General features: G+C 32.0%; 3 protein-coding genes across 3 annotated transcripts; 2 read left to right on the forward strand and 1 right to left on the reverse strand.

Annotated features, from left to right (window-relative positions):
- The first annotated feature begins 1,842 nt into the window (after positions 1-1,842).
- Positions 1,843-4,140, forward strand: LOC145114378 (uncharacterized). Its single transcript, XM_079050369.1, has 4 exons — positions 1,843-2,253; positions 2,342-2,629; positions 2,738-3,140; positions 4,115-4,140. The coding sequence occupies exons 1-4, from the start codon at positions 1,846-1,848 to the stop codon at positions 4,138-4,140; spliced, it is 1,125 nt and encodes a 374-aa protein (XP_078906495.1). The 5' UTR covers positions 1,843-1,845.
- A 578-nt stretch (positions 4,141-4,718) lies between these two features.
- LOC145114380 (uncharacterized) lies at positions 4,719-6,064 on the forward strand. The gene is made up of 3 exons (XM_079050371.1): positions 4,719-5,002; positions 5,090-5,364; positions 5,586-6,064. The coding sequence occupies exons 1-3, from the start codon at positions 4,719-4,721 to the stop codon at positions 6,062-6,064; spliced, it is 1,038 nt and encodes a 345-aa protein (XP_078906497.1).
- A 7,753-nt stretch (positions 6,065-13,817) lies between these two features.
- On the reverse strand, positions 13,818-14,234 carry LOC145114382 (uncharacterized). The gene has a single exon (XM_079050372.1). It carries the CDS (start codon positions 14,232-14,234, stop codon positions 13,818-13,820), a length of 417 nt encoding a protein of 138 aa, XP_078906498.1.
- Positions 14,235-22,696: the final 8,462 nt, after the last annotated feature.

A 22,696-nucleotide genomic window follows, 5' to 3' on the forward strand; every position in this document is an offset into this window, starting at 1 on the left:
TTATAACAAAAAAACTCACCTCTTTTTTGCGTTTAAATTTTTTTTAGGCCACATTTTTTATCGAAAAAAACCCGAATATACCCTTGTTCACGATTTTTTGTCCTTTTTCTATAGAGATCTATGTTGATATATAAAAAACGATTTTTTTTTCGAAAAAAACCCATTTCATTTTGTTTATTTTTTCAATATTTAAGTTTATTTTTATCAAAAAAAAAACTAATTGTACCAAAAATATTAATTTTTTGTACTCTATTAATAAACACCAACACCGATTAAAAAAAACTCAATCAGTGCAGATTTACACTGTGAATCTACATTGTAAATATTTCAATTCGTAACATTCACACTGTGAAAAAACTCGATCAGTTCAGATTCACACTATGAATCTAAACTGTAAATATTTCAATTTGTAACATTCACAATGTGAATTTGATTTACCATTTCAACTCTTTGATCATTCGCAAATTAACTTAGTGAAATTTACATATGAATCAAAATGTATTCCATAAGTTACTATTATTGACACTGTGAATCTAAGTTACTATTATTCACACTGTGAATCTGAGCAGGTTAATAATGTGAATCTGAACTGAAATTTCGATTTGTTTTTTTTTTTTAACATCAATATGAATCTATGTTTAAAGAGTACCAAAAAATATGAATTTTGATATATTTATTAATTTTTTTCTACAAAAAAAATAGACCTTAACTTTTCAACAAACAGAAAATGAAGTGGGTTTTTTGAAAAAAAAAAATTCATTTTTATATATCAATATGGATCTCTATGGAAAGAGGACGGAAAATCATGAACAATGGTATATTCGGGTTTTTTTATTTTATATAAAAATAAAAAAACATGGCTTAAAAAAATTAAACTAAAAAAAGGAAGTGAGTTTTGTTATAATATGGTACATTTGCGTCGATTGTAAAAAGTCTACAACCCTTCATTTTGCCGTTGATCACTTTAAATTTCGACGTTTTGCATTGGTTCCTTGGTTCCTTGATTAATAATGGTTTCTATTGAACTATATATATATATATATATATATATATATATATATATATATATATATATATATATATATATATATATATATATATATATATATATATATATAGAGAGAGAGAGAGAGAGAGAGAGAAAGAGAGAGAGAGAGAGAGATAGGTTCAGGTTTCTATTGAACTTTTCCATATATATATATATATATATATATATATATATATATATATATATATATATATATATATATAGAGAGAGAGAGAGAGAGAGAGATAGGTTCAGGTATTTTAACTAAGTATTGTGTTATTGTATGCATAAATGTGGGCCAATCAAAATTAAATAAAAAATTAAGTAATTAAATAAATAAATAAGGGTAATTTAGTCATTTGTTTAATAACTTCCAAAAGTAATCCCTATAATCATGGTATCTCTCCAGTTTAAATCTCGTTCCCCTCTTTATCTAAAAACCGATTCTGAAAACCCTAAATTGAACAAATCGACACCAGCGACCCTTTGTGGGGCTGCCCTTCATCGTCTTCTTCATAGAGCGGTACCATGCCCAAGCGCGATTTCTGCGTTTTTTTTAATAAGAACCGATTTCTGCAAAGGGCATTTCCGGGACATTTCGATCGATCGCAAGGGGGGATGAGAAAGCGACTTCGGTCATCGTCTTGTCATCATCAGGTCAAAAGAACATCGATTAAAGGAGGTCATGTGGTGGTGAAAACTGAGCAACGATTAGGGAAAAGGATTTCGGCCCTCCGACGACATATTCTGGAATACGACCAAGCATAACCTTTTCCCTCTCATCAAATTCACAAGTTGTTGCTGTCGGGGTATTCATAATGTATGCCCAAACACTTCCAATTTCAAATTATAATCTCAATCCCACAAAAACCTCATCTTCGTTTCGCTGCTTAAACCCTAACCCACCTTCAACCCAATTTGTTAAATTTCAATCCTTTTCGAATTATAGATTTGGGTTATGTAATTCAACCACAAGGATATCTGATTCATCAAACAATATGAGGAGGCTCGTTGGATTAGGTGGGATTACATGTGAAGAAGCGTCACTTGGGAAAGATGATAAGAAAGATAATGACGATGGATTTTATATAAGGAGGTGTCTGGAGCTTGCTAGAAAAGCTATTGGGCATACCAGCCCTAATCCCATGGTTGGTTGTGTTACTGTTAAAGATGTGAAAATCATTGGTGAAGGATTTCATCCCAAAGCTGGGCAACCTCATGCTGAGGTACTTACTTCAATATTGCCTTTTCTGCTTCGAACTTTCATATATATGATATATGTATGACTCTATTTTTTTTTATTCCATTTCACAGGTTTTTGCTTTAAGGGATGCTGGGGAATTGGCAGAGAACTCAACTGTATATGTGAGTTTAGAACCATGTAATCACTTTGGAAGAACTCCTCCATGTTCTGAAGCACTAATCAAAGCAAAAGTGAAAAAAATAGTGGTGGGAATGGTTGATCCGAATCCAATTGTAACCTCAAGGGGCGTTGCTAAATTACAAGATGCGGGAATTGATGTAACAGTTGGTGTTGAAGAAGAACTCTGCAAAAAGTTTAATGAGGCATGGATACATCAAATGAAAATTAGGTACCATTTTGTTACCTTAAGGTAAGTTTTATTTTGATGTCATTAAGTGTTGTATGGATAAGTGATGAATACCCCGACAACAACTGTTAACAATTTGGTAAATTCGAATTCTATACAGATTGATACTGTGAAGGGTAATTTAGGTATTAACAAATCAGATGTTGATCCTAGGAATAAAAAGGAGAAAGAGATTGATGGTAATGTAGTGTTGTCTGGTGGTGAAAATAAGAAAAACAATAAAAATAGATTTGATGTTTTAGGATCGATTGAAGAGGATCTTTTTGAAAAAATGGATGAGGATTTTGTGACTGCTGGGCAGGGTATTTCAGGCATTCCCGGTGATACTGTAATGGATCCTTGTATTTCAGATCAGATGCTTGCTATTTCTAATCTGAATAGTGAGAAGTATGGGGCTGGTAACAGTACAGTGGGTGTTATGCCTCAAGCTTTTGAGAAGTGTGGGGCTAAAATGCTTCAACTGAATGGTGAGAAGTGTGGTGCTAAAATGCTTCAACTGAATGGTATTTCTTCGTTTATAGTATTCTATCAGAAAATAATGTTTTTTATGATAATCATGAACATATTCTGTTAGAATTCCCCAAATTAATATAATTATTGGTAAATGAATTCCAATTCTATCGGAATGGAATCACGAATTCCAATCATGTTGGAAAGGAATATAGATATTTTTTCACTAATTTATTCATTGGATTTGTTTCTACAGAAGATGATGCTTGAAGAACGGACCACGAAATTTGAACGACGCCTCTTAGCAACATTATTCTTTTAGAATGTATTAGTGTCTTTGTTAGATTTTGATGTTTTTTTTCCAGATTTGAAAGTTTTTTAAGTTTTATTCTTTAACAATAAATGTAATTCTTAGCAATTGTTACATGTATTCTATAAGAATTTATGTAATTGTTGTTTTAATTCTTCAGTTGATGGTTCGAGAATTTTGTTATTCTACAAGAAATTTTTAAAGTCATGATCAAGAAATATGTTCAAGAATATTTTTATTATTTTATGGTTCAAGAATATTTTTATTTTTGAACATACTCAAACATATTCTGTCAGAATGTCCGAATTAAAAACCTTATAATTCGTAAAATCGGATTTTTAAAATTAATAGAGTCTATGATCCCTTAAAATATGCAAATTTCCTTTATAAAATCTATATTAATTGACTAAAATGTCATTCTAGTTAAATTAGATGATATTTTTCAATTATATTTAATTAAATAATATGTATTAGTCACTTTCTTAAGATAAGTAAAATGATTGGCCCACATTTATGTATACAATAACACAATAATTACTTTGAATAGAATAACCTAAGCCCCTCTCTCTCTCTCTCTCTCTATATATATATATATATATATATATATATATATATATATATATATATATATAACTTAATAAGCATTTAGCCACAAATGCTGAATTTTAAGAGGTACAAGGCTTTATGCAATATTTACAATCACTTTATGCATTCCAGGAAAAATAGATCTTATCGTCAATTGAAAAAAGTCAAAGTTGAACCACCATTTCCTCAATTTCAGCAAATTGAATTGGTCAAAACCAATTAAATCAGTAAGATCCACCATATATAGCATCTTCGTCTTCTTCAATAGTTGGTACACTAATTTCCAGCCACCATCACTACCATATTCCTCATAAACCCCACCTAAACACCACCACCATCGTTGTTGTCTGCTTGTACACACTTTACCAAATAATGGACGATGTCAACACATATCTATATAATCTCGCTTCCTTCCCTTAGAGGGGCGGGTGTGGGCAACGCCCGTATGGCGTTATCCGATGTGGCAGCGCCATAACGACGCCGTAACGGGGGAACACCTCCCCCTCCCATTATTACACGTTATGTTATCTCGCGCGATGGTGGTAACGTATGTTAACGCGTAGAAAATCGAACGTTTACAAAATCAAACCGTTTAAAAACGGTAACTTTAATAAAAAAAATTTACTAATTACATTTTCATTATTATATATACCTCATTCTTTTTACTACACATATTTCTCTATATCTATCTCTATTTCTATATCACTCAAAACACAAGCACAAAAATCAACCAACTATGGATGAATTTGATCCGGCCCATCCGTACAACGATGATAACGACAAAGACGATTTGTTCGTGAGTATGATGTACCGGTATTACACAGACAACCTACTACAGCCAGATCCAGCTCCACTACTCACGCGACGTGCGGCGTTAAATAGAGATCGTGAGGAAGGGCATAGACGGCTAGTTAACGATTACTTTGCGGAAAATTGTGTCTACCAGCCAAGCGATTTCAAAAGAAGATTTCGTTTGCAAAAAAATGTCTTTGAAAGGATAGCCAACGCTATGGAAGCAAGGTATCGTTTGATTCAACTTTTATAATTTACAAAATGTCACTTTTAGTTAAAATAAATACAATTTTTACATGTTTAATATTTATTTAGGTATGAATTTTTCCAAATGAGATATGATGCTAGAGGCAAACGAGGCTTCACAGGGTTGCAAAAATGTGTTGCTGCAATTAAACTTATGGCAATGGGGGAGTCGCCCGATTCTGTTGACGATTATACGAGAATGTCTGAGAGGACCGCACGAGAAAGTTTGTATTTATTGGCAAGAGGTGTTGTCGAAACCTTTGGTGACCAATACTTGCGCAAACCTTCGTTGCATGATATGCAACAACTATATGCGGCGCATGAAGAAAGACATGGTTTTCCGGGTATGCTTGGGAGCATTGATTGCACACACTGGAAATGGAGAAATTGCCCCGTGGCGTGGAAAGGCCAGTATTCGAGCGGTCATCATGGAGCACCTTCGTTGGTATTAGAGGCTGTTGCTTCACAAGATTTATGGATTTGACATGCTTTTTCGGGGTTGCGGGGTCTAACAACGACATCAACGTTCTCGATCAATCACCAATATTTGATGATCTTTTGTCAGGAAAAGCCCCGGATGCTCCTTTCACAGTGAATGGAAATGAATATAAGTTTGGGTATTACCTTACAGACGGAATATATCCACCATATTCCACGTTTGTGAAGGCGTTTCGACACCCAATAGATCCAAGGGACACATATTTCAAGAGACGACAAGAAGGAGCTCGTAAGGACGTTGAACGTGCTTTTGGGGTTTTGAAATCAAAATGGCACATAGTTGAACATGCGGCGAGACCTTATGAGTTAGATACTCTACGATATATCATGTATGCATGTATCATAATGCATAACATGGTTGTCGAAGATAAAGGACACAATATTGCAACGTATTCGCATACGGAGCCAAGACATGTGCAATTTCAACCAGGGACATCGGAATATTTACATAGAGTGGTTGATATTCAAGATCAGCGAAAACACAAGCAACTCCGTGAAGACTTGGCGGATAACATCTATGTTGGTCACGAAGATGAAGATGAATAGTTTTAGGCCAAAAAATGTAGGGTTTTTTTTGGCTTTTTAGATTTTTAAATGTTTTTGTGTTTTGTTGTAATTTTTTTAAAGTTGTTTTTAATTTAAGTTTTATTAAAATTTTATTTTTACTTTTCAAATATAAATAAATAAAAAAACAAATTCGAAATATAGAAAAAAAACATCAAAAAAAATAAAATAAAAAATAAAATAGAAAATAATTGGTGTTATCACATGTTATTAGATGTTACCTATTTCCACATTGGGTGTTATAACACCAAATTATGACTAGGATGATGAGGTGGACAATTTGGGTGTGATAACATGTAATAATATGTTGCCCGCACCTAGTGTTTAACCAACCTTATGACTCCATCATTCTCTACAAAACATAATCACCCTCCACTGCCATGACCACTCAGTGTCGTCGTCATCATAGATATCAACCTTCGTTCTCTGCACCACCTTCCTTGGTTGCTTCACTTTTGGTCCCTGATGGACTGCATTTCATTATCCAACCCTGTAAATCTACATCTAATTCTTCACACTATTTCTTTAGTAACCTCAATCCCCCATTTCAAACACCGCCACAAGCCCTAAAATGAGTCTCGCAAGATTCCAAAACCCAACAAGCTTTCTTTATGGCACCGACTCGAGGTATTAAGTGAACCAAAAACGAATTTATGTTGCTAATTTACTAGCTACTAATAGTAGATGTTTACATCTAAAAATATCGCTCAAGACAAGGTTTTGGTCAAAAACTTCTCTTTTATTACTTAGAATGATTTTAGTCTCAAAATAAACAATTATGGGATTTTCTTTATTGATGATCATCCCAGGTCCTTTTATCACAAGGAGACTACATTATTAGTAGTTATGATAATATCAGTTTGTTCCAGAATATATTTTTGTTTTTGGGGTTTGAAAAAGGATGGTGGTGGAGCTTCATGTGTGGCCTAATAACTATCGATTTAATTATGTGTTTGTGTGTGTTTTTTGTGTTTACAAGTCCCAATCTCTGCACCTATATTTGGAATCTCGCCTTCCTTCCCCCACTACAAGGCCAAGCGATAAACACATCAAGGTTGCTCTGATTTGATGAAGATGGAAAAAATGGTCCATTCTCACAATCAACCCTAAATCTATATGTATTCAAGCTCATGTTTTTATTTTTTTCATTTGTAGTTCTATCTCTCTTTCAATCTCACATAACGTTGTCGATCATTAGGGTTTATATCGCCTCCCTCCTAGATTACATCAAGGTATGTTATCCTTACAAATTTCATCGATGAGTCTTTTATATGTTTTTAATGGAAGATCTCAGAGGCGTTTCAATTTTGAATTGAGCGCCTTCTCAAGTTGATTTTGTTTATGGGTAAATACAAGTTTATTTGTGCATTTCAAGGGCAATACAGATCCAAGTGTGTGGTTTCAACAGGAAGCAAGTCAGAATCTCCCTTTAGAATGTGTAACAAGAATGTGAGAAGTTACAGGCTATAGATGGAACCAAATTTTTTATGTTGAGCTCTAGTAAGAAAGAAATGGAAATTTGATTTTTTTTTGAAAAAACCATGCTTGATTTATGTTGAACAGGTGAGTGTCAACATTCAAACTTGAGTGTACATTTCCTCATCACACTACCAACATCAGAAACCACACCAACCTTGTCGACCACTCACTTCCGTCTCCACTGTGTATGTGTTTAAATATCGATGGAGCTATATTCTCCCCCTTTCTCATGTTGTTCGTTTAATTTAGATCTCCTATTTCTAGAACCCTAACTATATTGTTGGCGAGTTCGGTGAAGAAGATCACACAATCTGAGTTTTCAAATTCCAAGGAAACCATGCAGTTCATCTAAAAGGGTTTAGTTTTTTCTTTACTTCTCTCCTTCTATATATTGTCACAACAAATAAAACAGGAAAAAGACGAACCTCACATAGTCCCTTGGATTTGAAGATGACGCCTAAAGGTTTTGGTTACTGGAAGCATCAATAAAGGTGAAAATTCATTCGATGTTTATTTATTAGAAGCTACGTTTTGGTTAGATTCATTTTTCATCAACACTAGAATAACTCCCACCACCGCCTTCATCAACCTACGTTCTGCAACCCCACCGATGCTCTGTTTTGTCTGTCTCTCTATCTCATCTTTCTCATTATGTTTGAATCCAAAGTTTAAAAATTTGTAACCATTTGTTTTTTGATTTTGCAATTTTGAACAGGTTGGTTATACTCTTCTATCTCTAGAAAGACCACCACAACACCACCGCTCACTATCTTCGTCTCTCACTGTCATTGAACGCCAACTCGATTCAGATGATTCAAGTATGTATCTAGATATTGTGTTCGATTTTTTGTTTTGTGTGAGTATTTGTTTATTTGTGTGTATTTGTATGTATTTTTGGGTGTATTTGTGCATTTGCGTGAATGTATATCTACTTGTAAATCATCCTATTTTTGTATGTCTACAAATAGTTCTTAAATAAGGTGAACAAATACATTTAAGGTTTGGTTTGAGGTTCTAAAAATTTTGAGATTTTCATATATGTATTCTATCTGAGTGTTTTACCAGCCACATGGGAAGGGCATGGGAGTGTTTTACCAACCACATGGGAAGGACATGGGATGCATGGTGTGATGAACTACAAAGTAAAAGCTAGCATACACATGTGTGATTCAAATATGTCAGATTGATTTGAGTTCAATAGAATTATATATTTTGGTGAGTATGTTTTTAATCACTGTACTTTTTTCATCAATTATATAAATACATTATTCTGTTCAAAGTAATGGTTCTTGATTATAGTATAATGTCATGTTTGGTTTTCGTTTATTATAGATTGCTGATTTTTTTATTATTATTATAGATTGCTACTCCTAGGTTATGTTATGCGAAGATGAAAAAGAGTGAAACCGGGCAGTTTTGTGTAATACTATCCACAACAATGAGTTGAAATAATTGTAATATTTTCAAAGCATCGTACTTTCAAATACCAAAAGAAATTGAAACTAGAACAATTTGGTGCTATTTATAACTTTTATCCCCTTTTGGGTCAAATGCAAGAACTAGCAATGTACTTTGCAATGTTCAGTTGTTTATAAAAAAGTTTTAAAAACATTTTTTTTTATTATTTTCCTATTAAAGCATCCCACTTCAAAAGTACAATGCTATAGTTGGGTATTCTTAGAATAAAACCACCCAATTATAGCATTGCAACTTCAATGTATAATGCTTTAATAATTTTTTTTAAATAAAAAAACCCTTGATTCTTTTAATAACATGACACTTAATGGAACCCATAAATTCTTACAGTCTCATTGCCTTAATGAGATAGTAGTGCATATTGTTTTTTTATTATTATTTTCTTTCCTTTTTATCCGGTTAGAAATTATATTATTTTATTTGCTTTTACATCCAGTTGCAATGAGTTTTGGTTCTCATGAAAGGAGTTTTTTCCTGTACCCAAGAAACATGGTGCAACAATGAGATACATATGTTATTCTTAGAACCCAAGGGATGTCATTATGATGTACAGTGTTGTACACTAATTGGGCATTTTTTATATTTTATGATAAAAGCAGTGGCCATTTTTTATGTTTTATGATAAAACGATAGATATTAATTATCTTCTACATGTTAATATGATAATTGTAATTCTTTGTTCGTTTAGTATGCATTTATTGGGAATGGAAAGTCTTTTTTATAGAATAATTTTGTAAAAAATCAAGTTATATCTATTTGTCTGTCAATTGTATTTTTTATCAATATTTCCAGATAATCGTGTATTTCAAATGATGATATCTAAGATAATTGTTGGCAATATTACTTAAAAAAATTTAAACATCACCATTTTTAGAACTTCTAACTATTAATTTTCTAATTCGTTGCATATTATACAATGTGTTAAAAACAATCTTAATAGTATTTATATAATTTTTTGTGATTTACAAGCAAACTTTTTAATACATAAAAGAGAAATTAAATATTTTCTTTTTTATTTTTTCCTACCCATTCTTCTACCACTATGATCACAAGTGTAATATAAGTTTATTAATTTTTTTAAATATGACAAGTGTCACAATTAAAGAAACCTACATAGATTCGTTGATTCCTACCTCCATACACTCTTTGGAATATATGTTTCCGAAATGAAAATAATCATCGAAAAAAAACTTATAGTCGAAATGAAACCAATCACAATTAAAAAAAACACTGCTCGTTGTATTGTATTGTGCGGGTTACAACTATTTGTTGCCGCAAAACCGACCGATAGCAATATGTATTTGCCTTTCATTTCTTCAAATATAACATGTTTTCGAATGGTCCTTGTATAATTAAGTATACGTTGTTTTGAGTTTATATTTTTTTAGTTACTATGATCCGATGATTTAAAGTTCACAAAGATGTTATTGAAAATTTTAACACATAAATGGTACCAGTGGCTTCCTAGATTCTTAGTTTTCCACCCGAAAAGAAACTAATTGTTGAAGCAAAGTATTCGCCGTCCGCCGCATTGAAATTAATCATTGTCTGCTGAAAATATAGTTATGTAAATTCAATCCATATCACCTGGTTTCATTGTGGTTTGGTATACATTAAAGAAATCGTTGAGCTCACACTAATATTTGGTCCTGTGGTCCAAAAAAATGTTAAAGAAACTAAAGTTTGGTGATACTTGCCAATACATTAAAGTAATTATTGTCCGCCGAAAAGAAATTAATTGCCGAAACATACATGATTCTGAATAGATATATTTGTCAAAAATAATTTATTCTCACTTGTCGCTTGGCACAGGTAAACGACTAGTATATATATATATATATATATATATATATATATATATATATATATATATATATATATATATATATATATATATATATATATATATATATATATATATAGAAAAGTTCAATAGAGAACCATTATTAATCAAGGAACCAATGAACCAATCCAAAGTGTCGGAATTTAAAGCGATCAACGGCAAAAGGAATGATTGTAAAATTTTATAATTGACGCACATGTACCGGATTATAACAAAACTCACTTCCTTTTTTTCATTTAAAATTTTTTTTAGGCCAAGTTTTTTATCGAAAAAAAACCGAATATACCGTTGCTCACGATTTTTCATCCTCTTTCCATAGAGATCCATGATAATATATAAAAAGCGAACTTTTTTTTAGAAAAAAATCCACTTAATTTTCTTAGTTTTTTCAATATTTAAGTTTATTTTTATAAAAAAAAAAACTAATTATACCAAAAATATTAATTTCTGTACTCTATTAATAAACATCAACACCGATTAAAAAAAAAACCTGGAACAGTGTAGATTCACACTGTGAATCTAAACTGTAAATATTTCAATTTTTAACATTCATAATATGAAAAATCTCGAACAGTTCAGATTCACATTGTGAATCTGAATTACTATTATGCACACTGTGAATCTGAGAAGGTTCACAAAAAAAAGCCTCGATCAGTGTAGATTCATACTGTGAATCTAAACTGTAAATATTTCAAATTTTAACATTCACAATGTGAAAAAACTCCAATCAGTTCAGATTCACACTGTGAAACTGACTTATTATTATGCACACTGTGAATCTGAGGAAGTTCATAATGTAAATCTGAACAGGTTTACAATATGAATCTGAACTGGTTCACAATGTGAATCTGAACTGAAATATCGTGTTTTTTTTAAACATAAATATGAATCTATGTTTAAAAAGTACAAAAAATATGAATTTTGATATATTTATAAAATTTTTTCTATAAAAAATAGACCTTAACTTTTTTCATCAAAGAAAATGAAGTGAGTTTTTTTTTCGAAAAAAAAAGTTCGTTTTTTATATATCATCATGGATCTCTATGGAAAGAGGACGAAAAATTGTAAACAACGGTATATTCGGTTTTTTTTCTGATAAAAAACATGGCCTAAAAAAAATTTTAAACGAAAAAAAGTGGTGAGTTTTTTTTTGTAAAGGGTGAATTTTTTGGTATAATCCGGTTTGTGTGCGTTCAATTTAAAAGTGTACATCTATTTTCTTGGCCGTTGATCGTTATGATTTCCGACGCTCACGATTGTCGATTGGTTCTTTGGTTCCTTGGTTAATGATGGTTCTATATTGAACCTCACCCTATATATATACATATACACACACACACACATATATATATATATATATATATATATATATATATATATATATATATATATAGAGAGAGAGAGAGAGAGAGAGAGAGAGGTAGGTTCAAATGTGGATTGACATCTATTGTGTGGACGTGTGTACAATGCTATTCTGCGAGAATGACAAAGAAAATATGTTGTTTGGTAATGTGAATGCGTTCAATCTTACATAACTATTGTCATTATTACGCATTTTCACTAATTAAATCGTCTATAAGGTTATTATAGACTTTTTTTTATTATTATTCTCATTCTGTCAGAATGTTGTCAGAATATTTATTGAGTCGTATTCTGTAAGAATGAAAATAAGTAAAAAACGATGCGTGAGAACAAAAATAAATAATAATTAGTGAGAATTCAATATACCATTTTCTATTATTTTTGTTGTTTTGTTTTTTATTAATTTGTATAATAGATGTGGGTCCATCACCCTCACCCTTACCCCGACCTCCCTCCACTCTCACCTTCTCTTGAAGGACTATCGACATTCCCATACAACCTATCGATCTTCATCATCTCATAGAAATCCAATACATTAAACCACCAAAAAAATCTGGAACGGATACAAATTATCCAATCGATCAAAATCAGAAAAAAATCAATATTTTAAACATGTATTGAAATCAAACCTAAATTCAAATCCTTTAATAAAAATATAAGGCTAAGAACAAGAGGAATCCCTGAACCAAAAGTTCCGATGAAACCTTCTATCAATAAACTTTTGAATCATTTGAATCGACATTACAAATAAATAAAAAACCTAATGAACTAAAACATAAAGAATGTGAGTCTGAGCGTTAACTGTAAAAAAGAAGGTGAACATACAAAATTCGTCACACACTATATCGTGTACGATTCAACTTTCCTCGAATTCGGTTTTTGGATTCTAGCCTTTATACAAGTGCCACCTTTCCTCTGAATACAATCGTCGGACAACATCTTCAGAATGTTTGAAAGGGTTTCTGCGCCATCTGGCGGTGGGTTTCTGGAGAATGGGGAAGGGGTAAGCGATATCGTGCAGGTTTTGATCAGAAGAGGTTGTCAACGACGATTTGAAGGCTTTGGTTGGCAGCTACGACGATTTTAGTTGAATAGGGGAGGTGGCACCGGAGAGAGATGAGAAAAGGGAGGGGGAACTGAGAAGGATGTTCACCTGAGGAGGATGTTCGTCTGGTGACGGCATAGCAGGCGACATATGTCGGTGGCGGTAAAAGGGGACACAAATGTCGGTGGAATTTCAGGGAAGACGTTTGGCTCTTAACTGAGAGAACGTCGGGTGAGTTAGGTGCTGTTTGTTTTTCCAAAGTGAAACTGTCTGAAGTCTGCGGACCACCTCTGCAGCAGAAGAGGTGGACCAAAGTGCTGCAGACTGTAATGAGAAGCATGTTTGTTTTTTTAACGGCTGCAGATATTAAAAAATTTAAAATAAAATAATTTAATAAACCGAAAATAGTTTTTTAATACCAAAAATTTAATAATTGTAGTCTTAAAACATTGAAATAAAATTCAAACAACCAAATTAGTCTTACAATAACATTTTTAAATAAAATTCATACAACCAAACTTTAATAATTTTCATTCCATATTTTGCATCAATTGTTCGGCAATTTCATCTCTTAACTGGGTCATATATTCACGGTCCGCTGCAGTACCATGTGTTGGAATCTCATCTTCATCATTATCAACGACTGCATTGTTATTCCGAACCGAGACATTTGGTTCATCATATCGTGCAAAAAACTCATCACGTAGTCCCTCTCTTCTTATAAAATTATGAAGCGCAAAGCATGCTAGGGTAATGTTTCGTTGTGTAACCAATGAGAATGGTGCCATCCTCTTCAATATAGGGAATCGTGCTTTCAAGACACCAAAAGCACGCTCAATGACATTCCGAAGTTTTGCGTGTGCATGGTTAAATTTTTCTTTATTCGTTAATGCACGTCTTCGACGGAAATCTCCAAGCCAATACCTCACATTACGGTACGGTGCCATAAAACCTCAAATGTTTGCATAAGCGGCATCACAAAGATAATATTTATCTGTAAAAAAATAAAAAAAAAAGTCATTTATTTTTTCAAGCTAAGATAAAACTATTTAAATAACCATAAATTTACCTGGTGGTGGAAGCGGGAATGGTGCATGTGGATTTGCTAATGCTTCTGATAAAATTCTAGAATTGTGTGCTATCCCTTCCCAACCGGCCACAACAAACGTAAACATCATGTTGAAGTCACATGTATCAAAGTGCCATCAATCGCCTTTTCCCCTACTTCTATATAAATCCCGTTTGTTTGCAGGGACAACCAGGTAAACATCATGTTGAAGTCACATGTATCAAAGTGCCATCAAAGTGCCATCAATCGCCTTTTCCCCTACTTCTATATCAAAGTGCCATCAATCGCCAATACGTTTTGGTAACAATCGCCTTTTCCCCTACTTCTATATAAATCCCGTTTGGTAACAATCGCCTTTTCCCCTACTTCTATATAAATCCCGTTTGTTTGGCACTATAATGTCATGTGCGAAAAGCAACATTTTGTCCAACACTTCATGAAAAAACTTATGAATTGTTTGCTTTGAGTGTTGAAATCTCCGCTTGATAATCACATAACGTTGTTTATGACCGATCATCATAAAAAACATAGCCATCTTCTCCTCAACCGACACATGTTTGCTATCCTTTAACGCGTAGTTTACTCTAAAATGAGCACATAGCCGGACAAATGATTCACGGGACATGCGTAGCACTTCAACACATTGTAGAGGATTACGGTGAAGTAACTCTAACGTAAATTCATGTCCCGTCATTTCCGAATCGTTGTCCCGCACTCGTTTTACACCCCTTTTCCAAAAGTAGCGGACGTACAAGTACATTAGAATTATGAGTAGTATCTTTTTGTCGTGATCCATTAGGAACCTATTAATCAACACAAGTACCAAATAAAAAAACATAAAACTCAAGTACCAAATAAAAAAATATAAAACTCAAGTACCAAATAACATAACCAAATAACCAAAATATATAATCACATAGTTCAAGTTCCAAATAAAAAAATATAAAACTCAAGTACCAAATAACATAACCAAATAACCAAAATACATAATCACATAGTTCAAGTTCCAAATACTGCAAATAACATTCAAGTACCAAATAACCACATACTGTAAATAACATCCAAGTACCAAATAACCAAAAAACATAACCGCATAGTTCTAACACATGCAATTAAAACCTAAACAATTCAAATATGTAAACTTAATGGACAATCTTTCCATCCTTCAATACTCCTAAACTTGTAGCTGTCATCTCGATCCATCCTCTTAATATTTGTGGATCATTAGGCAAATTTACCCACATCTCTCTCATATTCATGGTCCCTCCAAAAATATGATAAGCAGCAAATCGTAGAGGGTCTACCGGGCCTAACTCGAGTAACTCTAGCTTCTCTAAACATTGGGGAATTGTTGGCCCTTGAGTCAAATGCCGTAGAGCTTTCTGCATCTCCAATGCTAAATCATCAGCAGTAATAGAAGCTTTAAGGGAGGCACTAGAAGGTGGCTCAGGTGAGGCACTAGCAGCTCGAGGTCTAGGAGTTAAGGGTTTAGCTCTTTTGTTGGGGTTACCAGAAGGTGAAGCAGCAGAAGGTGAAGCAGCAGAAGGTGGTGGCTGAGTAGTATGATTGGAAAAGATATCATCCTCATCTATGTTAACAGAAGAGGTGTCCATAAGTTGTAGTGGTGCGACATGGAAAGAAGATGATCCATGTCCCGATGGTGTTTGGGATGTGGCATAGCTGAGATTACCAGAGGCACTATTTCCATCAAAGAGTTCTGCACAAAGCTCTGGAAACAACAATGGGACAGTTTTCAAAGAAGCGGCTTTCGGATGTCCCTAAACCCAATCAATGTAACAAAAGTAGTATAAGAATAAATGGCAACTATATAAACAAAATACATATTAATATGTGTATATATATATATATATATATACCTTTTTAAACTCCTCCCACTCCTCATTTGTTAAGTTAAAAGTGTTTGTTTGAGGATTGTAAAGGTTGCCAGTTTTGTTTTTCAAGTATAACCATCCCGTGTATTTGGCTTTAAGGTTGTCATAGGCGTTTTTCAATTGTCTTTGACTCAATTCCACACCAAACTTTTCCTTAATGGCTGTTCCTAATTTGTTCCATGAATGTTTGTGCAAACTCAAACCTTTTCTACCCACATTTTGTACTTCTTCAATGCAAGTGTTCAATAAGAATTTTGTTTGCTCATTGGTCCATGTATGTTTATCTGCCATTGCTAATAAAAAAAACATATGGAATACATACTTTAACACACATAACCTTATACCAACAACTTTCAGCATAATTACAACTTGTAATGATGAAAATAACCAATTTCAACAAAGATTATTCATATTTCAGCAACAATTATGACACTTCAGCAACATTTTATGACATTTGAACAATATTTCATGACGTTTCAGCAACAATTTGTGACATTTCAGCAACATTTTGTGACAATTCAGCAACAATTTGTGACATTTCAGCAATAATTAGTGACAATTCAACAATAATTCAGCAATATTTCATTACAATTAAGCAACAACATATGACATTTTAAGCACAAATTGAAGAAATTGGGGCAAGAACAAAGATTCAAGAACAACTATTTGATATAAGGCATAAACTATTTGATAAGATTAGCATCAACAAGCAAAAGCAAAGATTCAACAACAAAAATCAAACAATTAGTATGAAGCATGAACAATGAAGTAAAACCACCAACAAAATCGAAATGTTGAAATACCCAAGCACAATCGCTGCCTTCAGCAGCCAAAAACGAAAAAAAAGAAGAAGAAGAAAACAAACCTGGAAGGACGACTGACGGAAGGGGAGACGCCGGTGGGGGCTGCGCCGGTGGTGGCTGCGCCGGTGGTCGCTGGTCTGAGAGGAGTATCGGTCGAGAGAAGGTTGGAGATGGAGCCTCACTATCGACTTGCCTGGAATGAATGGAGGTGGCCGCTTTTTTTTAGGGTTTAGTTTTGAAGAGGTTAGAAGAAATTTTCAAGTGCTGTCCCAAGCAGAGGACGGGAAGAGGTTTTTAATTTCGAAGTCTGCGAAAAAACAAACAGCTGCGGGAAAGAAAGTGCTGCGCGTGTGCTGCGCCGCGCAGCACGAAGAGGTTTGAAGAGGTTTTTAATAAAAAACAAACAACACCTTAGTGGAGAGCAAAGCAAATGGGAGAAAGTTAGGGGAATGAATATGAGGAGGTGGGCCTACATATTTATTTATCAATTCTTTTTAATAAACATAACATAAATGATAATTAAAAGATAAAATAATAGTAAGAAGGGTAAAATAGTCTTTTAAGAATAACAGAGACCAAACGTCCAACAAAATCAAATTATAGTTATTAAAAAATAAGTTAAGGACCAAATGCGTAAATTACACTAAACCACAAAGACCATTCGTGTAATTTACTCTAAAATAATGTTTGAGAAACTTACTTTTATATATTACTAGATTATGACCCGCGTAAAACGCAGGGAACATATAAAAATACATATAAAGTTATAAAAAGCCGACAAAAAAAAAGATAAAGTAACATAAAGAGACTTTGTGTTATTGAATATATTGAAATGTCTAAAATAAATAAAACCAAATGTCTGATTATCTATAATCGTTGGATGATCTCTTTGTAGACAATATTTTTTGTTTTATTGGTTGGATGATCTTCCTCGTCATATATGAGTACCTTCAAACATTTTTTACTTGTCATGCGAGAAATAGCTACATATAACTGACCATTAGTGAAGACGAGTCTACGCAAATACAATCTAACAGTTGATAATGATTGTCATTGACTCTTGTTAAACACATGTGACTCAACCAAGTAATATGGATGTTTAAAGGGATAAACTAATAGTTTCAAAAAAATACAATAGTACACAAATTTAAAATTAAAATTACTACCATCAAATAGTCGGTTTAAATAAAATAAAAAAAATAAAAAAATGAAATCTGACTTAAATCTAAATGATCATCTTGCCCCTTTACTCATTGCAATACAAAAAAAAATCCATGTTTTATATAATATATTCATCAACTACACTTTTAGATGACAATTCCATTAGCTTCCTATTTTTTTTCTTTTATTCATCAGGTACTATTAAAATACAAAAAATTATATTTCATCTTATTACATCATTTTATTCCATGAAATCAAATAAATTATAAAAATATGAGAAAACAATATTATTTGCCACAATAAATGGTCAAATGTGAGGTGCTGATTAGAAACAAAAAAAAGTAGTAATCACTAAATGGAAACGAACATATGCACATATTTAACAAAACCAAAAAAATAAAAAATAAAAAAACAGAAAAAATAAGTTGAAGTAAGTAAATATCAAATATGTCAAATTGACAGCAGTCAGTAATTTAAAAGAGCAATACAAAAAAAATAGAATAACATTGTATTTATGATTCAAAAATACATTGTTATTCTTTGGTAGTGACAAAATGGTCAACTGGACAATTTTCTTTCATGAAAATGGTAAACTTTATAGTTGAAAGGGGCAAATATGTTAAATTGATAGCAGTCAATAATTTAGAACAACAATACAAATATAAGAACAGAATAACAATGCATTTATGGTTCAGAAGTACATTGGTATTATGCTTATTTGTAGAAAATGAAAGTATCCTACTATGAAGGGATAAAAAATTGTTTTCCAGATTTGCCTTTTGTATGAATAGTACCGAATGCTGCATTATCGATTTTCCATAAAGGCAAAAGTGTATGAAATTGAAACTCTTTTTAATTCAGAATGTTTAATTTAAATAAAAACAATAACAACATTGACAGAGCCATTAAATAGTTGGAGGAAAATGAATAAAATCAAAATAAATGGTTTTATTGGAAACATATGTATTGAAATAACTAATTAGATTAATGTGAAGATTGGGTTTGAGTTAATGAAAGTATGCAGTGATTTGATAACATGAATTGAAAGTGCGAAACAGAAAACGATAAGGCATAGAAGTACATACAGTTGATCGTCGATGATAAGGTTGGAGAAGTTTTCGCTTTATTTTTCTGCAGAGGAAGTATGTCAACTGTTCCTGCGTAAATCGAATAATAAGAATGTTAGAATTTTGTATTATGTATAGAAGATATATAATGATGAAAAATAGGAAGTAAATAAACTGAAATGTATTTTAAATTTAAATTTGAAATAGAAAATAACATACCTTATAAGTTCCTTTTTACAAAGATATCATTTGACTTATGAAAAGTCGTAACTATGTATAATATCAATTAGAATTAATTGGAATGATTAATATGGTAAGCAATTAAATATTCCAAAACGTGAATAAAGATTCTATAATTATATACTATTTGAATTCTATTTAGGGAAGATGATGTCAGCAATTTGATATAAGGGTAGAAAACATAAGACTGAAATACAATCAAGGGTCCTGATTGCTTCATTGGTGAATTAATGGTTCTTTTTTAATAATATTTAGAGATATATTAGGGATAAAAATAATTAGTTCTAATGAATAAATATATACCATTTAGAACAATTTTAATTATCTCTAAATATTATTAAAAGAGAACCCTTAATTCTAAACTAAAGAAGTATGGACCCTTGATTAAATTTCATTCCTATCTTTTCCACCATCCTGATCTTTTTAATGACATCATCCTTAACCAAATTAAACCAAATTAAGTAGAAACCTAAATCCCGCCTTTTCTTTATTCTTCATTGTCTTCCTATTTTTTCTGCAATTTAAAATTTTAAATCGACAATTCCCTCAATCTCGCAGGCTGATTTCTTGATTTTTCCATAAATTATTACCTTCTCTCTTTCGCTTCTGCAACACTCCTTTAACATCCGACTCCCACCTTCTACCAGTTACCAATTTAACTTCTATCTCACTACGTAACTCCTCCTGTTTGGCACTCATCCTCCCATTATTTATATTCATAATCAATTAGGATTCTTTGTTTCTCCTCATATCTCCTCTAATACCCAAGCCGTCGAAACCCTAGCTTCTTCATCATATGCTAAACCCACCATCTTTGCTTCACCGCCGCTACACCTCATCTTAGACTTCCATCTGACATCCAACGGCAAATTGAAGTTATGAAGGTGGATCGGTCGAGTCCAAGTACGGTTGTGGGTTTGATTTTAAGGTTTTTTCCCTATACATCATATTTTAAATCGTCTATGTTTTTTTTCTTCTTCTGTACCTTTCAATTTTGATGAAGAAATTTCTAATACAACTCAAAAAGAGGTTTACGATTAAAGCTTCAATAATTATTATTCCCCCTTTTGTAGAGGTTATTCTGTTTTGGATCTTTTTTTTAATAGTTAAACCTTTTTTGATTGTTTTTTGTTCTACCATTAAACCATGAAAATCCATTTCCACTGATGTTTGTGGTTTTTTAATTGAAAATCTGGTTATATTTGGGTTTGATTTTTTATATTAGTTTCTACGTTCACGAGAAATATCTCGATTTTTTTATTTTTCTTCCTATGTTTTTTACTGATCCATTGATTTTTTGGTTCTTATATGGATTTCAATTTACCATGCAACACAAGATTTATGGTCGTGTTTCAATCATGCATTTCTTCTGGTATGTAAACCACAACATCAATTTTTCTATTATTTAAAAAAAGAATGGTCAGGTTGATTAAACAGAGTCCTTATTATTTGGTTTACTATATTTCTAAATTTATCATATATTCACATCCTGTTATTGTATGTTTTTTCTAGCTTCGAACTGCATATGAATTATATGAAAAAGCAAAAGTAGGGGCAAGGAGCTTGAAGGTTTCATAACCTAAAAGTTAAAAATGATGATTTTGTAGGTCATGTGGAGAATATCAATGTCGATTGGCTAACCATTGTTAAGGATGATGCAATGAATGATAAATGGTTGCTTGAGGTACAACCATATTTTCTATCTTTCTTTTGTTGCATTCTTGAATACCAATAATATATATATATGCACTAACTGTTCGATGAAATGTCATTGGTTTTATGCACCTTCTCTACTATGATTCGGTGGTTATTTTGATGTTGATTGGAACAAAAAATAAAATAATGTGGTTTCACTTATAGTGTGGTAAGTTCTTCATGTCATTAACTATTTAGTAAGTTACTAAATATAAGGATGCATATTAATATACACTACGTAAGATTGTTATTCATGTGCATTTGATATAGTTGAATTGCTTTATTGAAAACTCGAAGTGGATTTTGATGTTAGAAAAATGAATTTGTGTACTACTGTATTTTGTGGAGATTTAACTGAAGAACCTCTATATGATTGGTTCATGATGTCAATGAATTATGTTTTAATCGTGAATAGTATAACTATGTAGATGAAGTAAACAGGTGTGCACTTAGCCTTTCGTGGTTATTGTGAAATTTGGTATTGGAGGGCTGTATGTTCGATTAGGGAAACAATGTATGTGGAGTTCTTTCTATTCTTTTTGCTTTCAATATTTTGAATATTTTATTTTCGTTAAGTGCTCCATTCCGTTGGAACGATAAGTTTATTGTTAATATTTTGTAATAGATGTTATAAGTTCAATGATTAGTATTAGGAGTTGTCAAAATAGTTAAAAATTTGAAAACTTTACAACTATTAAACTGTGGTGAGGACATTTTTCAAAAAATTGTTGTCAAAATATGTTAAAATTGGTCAAAAGTTGGTTGATAATGACCGATATGCAATCAATATGGTATTTTTACAAAAGATTCATGTTCATTGTTATTTCCGATTTGCAACCTTTTTTAAATTCTAGATTTTTTTGTCTTTTTTCTTATTAAATCATCATACTTTGAAAGTACATTGTTATATTAGATAGCTTTTAAAAGTAATGTGTGTATGGCTTTATGTATGTTTGTGTCTGTGTATGTAATGTTTTGATAAGACAAATATTTGAAAGTATGTTGCTATTTTTAGCATTTATCCTAATAAAAATAATGACACACTTACATTGGTTTGTTTATCAAACCAAATACCGAAAGATGTAATTAGTGTATTTATTGGAATCTTCATAAAACTAATGGATCAATATTTTGAGTTTTTAATAATATAAAAATATATTCTTCTTTACCATACATGGTGGAAAGATAAAACATTTATATAACTAAAACTCGTAACTATATAAATGTTTTTTATTTTTTAACTATTTCATAATACTTTAAAGTCATACTAACAAAATTATATGTTTTACAGACACCTCATCAGGCCCTGTTCTTTTCTGGTCAATTTTTTTGGAATAAAGATTGATATAGGTGGTTGAAATAGATTTTTATTAAGTTATCTATTATAAAGTGTAAACAGTTATGGAGTGTATCCTGGGTGTTTTTTTTGAAGAAGCATCCTTCTAAACTTTGACAAGTTGGGTTCCCCACTATATTAGTACC

The sequence above is a fragment of the Lactuca virosa genome, chromosome 5, assembly GCF_052849685.1.
Source record: "Lactuca virosa cultivar CGN04683 chromosome 5, Lactuca_virosa_CGN04683_v6, whole genome shotgun sequence".
In the NCBI taxonomy this organism is placed as follows: Eukaryota; Viridiplantae; Streptophyta; class Magnoliopsida; order Asterales; family Asteraceae; genus Lactuca; species Lactuca virosa.

Bases quoted from the DNA above. Each gene is read 5' to 3' on its own strand.
- LOC145114380 (XM_079050371.1), top strand. From the start codon at position 4,719: ATGGATGAATTTGATCCGGCCCATCCGTACAACGATGATAACGACAAA. The intron at 5,003-5,089 runs GTATCGTTTGAT...ATATTTATTTAG, and splicing joins GCCAACGCTATGGAAGCAAG to GTATGAATTTTTCCAAATGA. The intron at 5,365-5,585 runs GTATGCTTGGGA...ATCTTTTGTCAG, and splicing joins AGAAAGACATGGTTTTCCGG to GAAAAGCCCCGGATGCTCCT.
- LOC145114382 (XM_079050372.1), bottom strand. From the start codon at position 14,234: ATGGCACCGTACCGTAATGTGAGGTATTGGCTTGGAGATTTCCGTCGA.
- LOC145114378 (XM_079050369.1), top strand. From the start codon at position 1,846: ATGTATGCCCAAACACTTCCAATTTCAAATTATAATCTCAATCCCACA. The intron at 2,254-2,341 runs GTACTTACTTCA...TCCATTTCACAG, and splicing joins CTGGGCAACCTCATGCTGAG to GTTTTTGCTTTAAGGGATGC. The intron at 2,630-2,737 runs GTTACCTTAAGG...AATTCTATACAG, and splicing joins TGAAAATTAGGTACCATTTT to ATTGATACTGTGAAGGGTAA.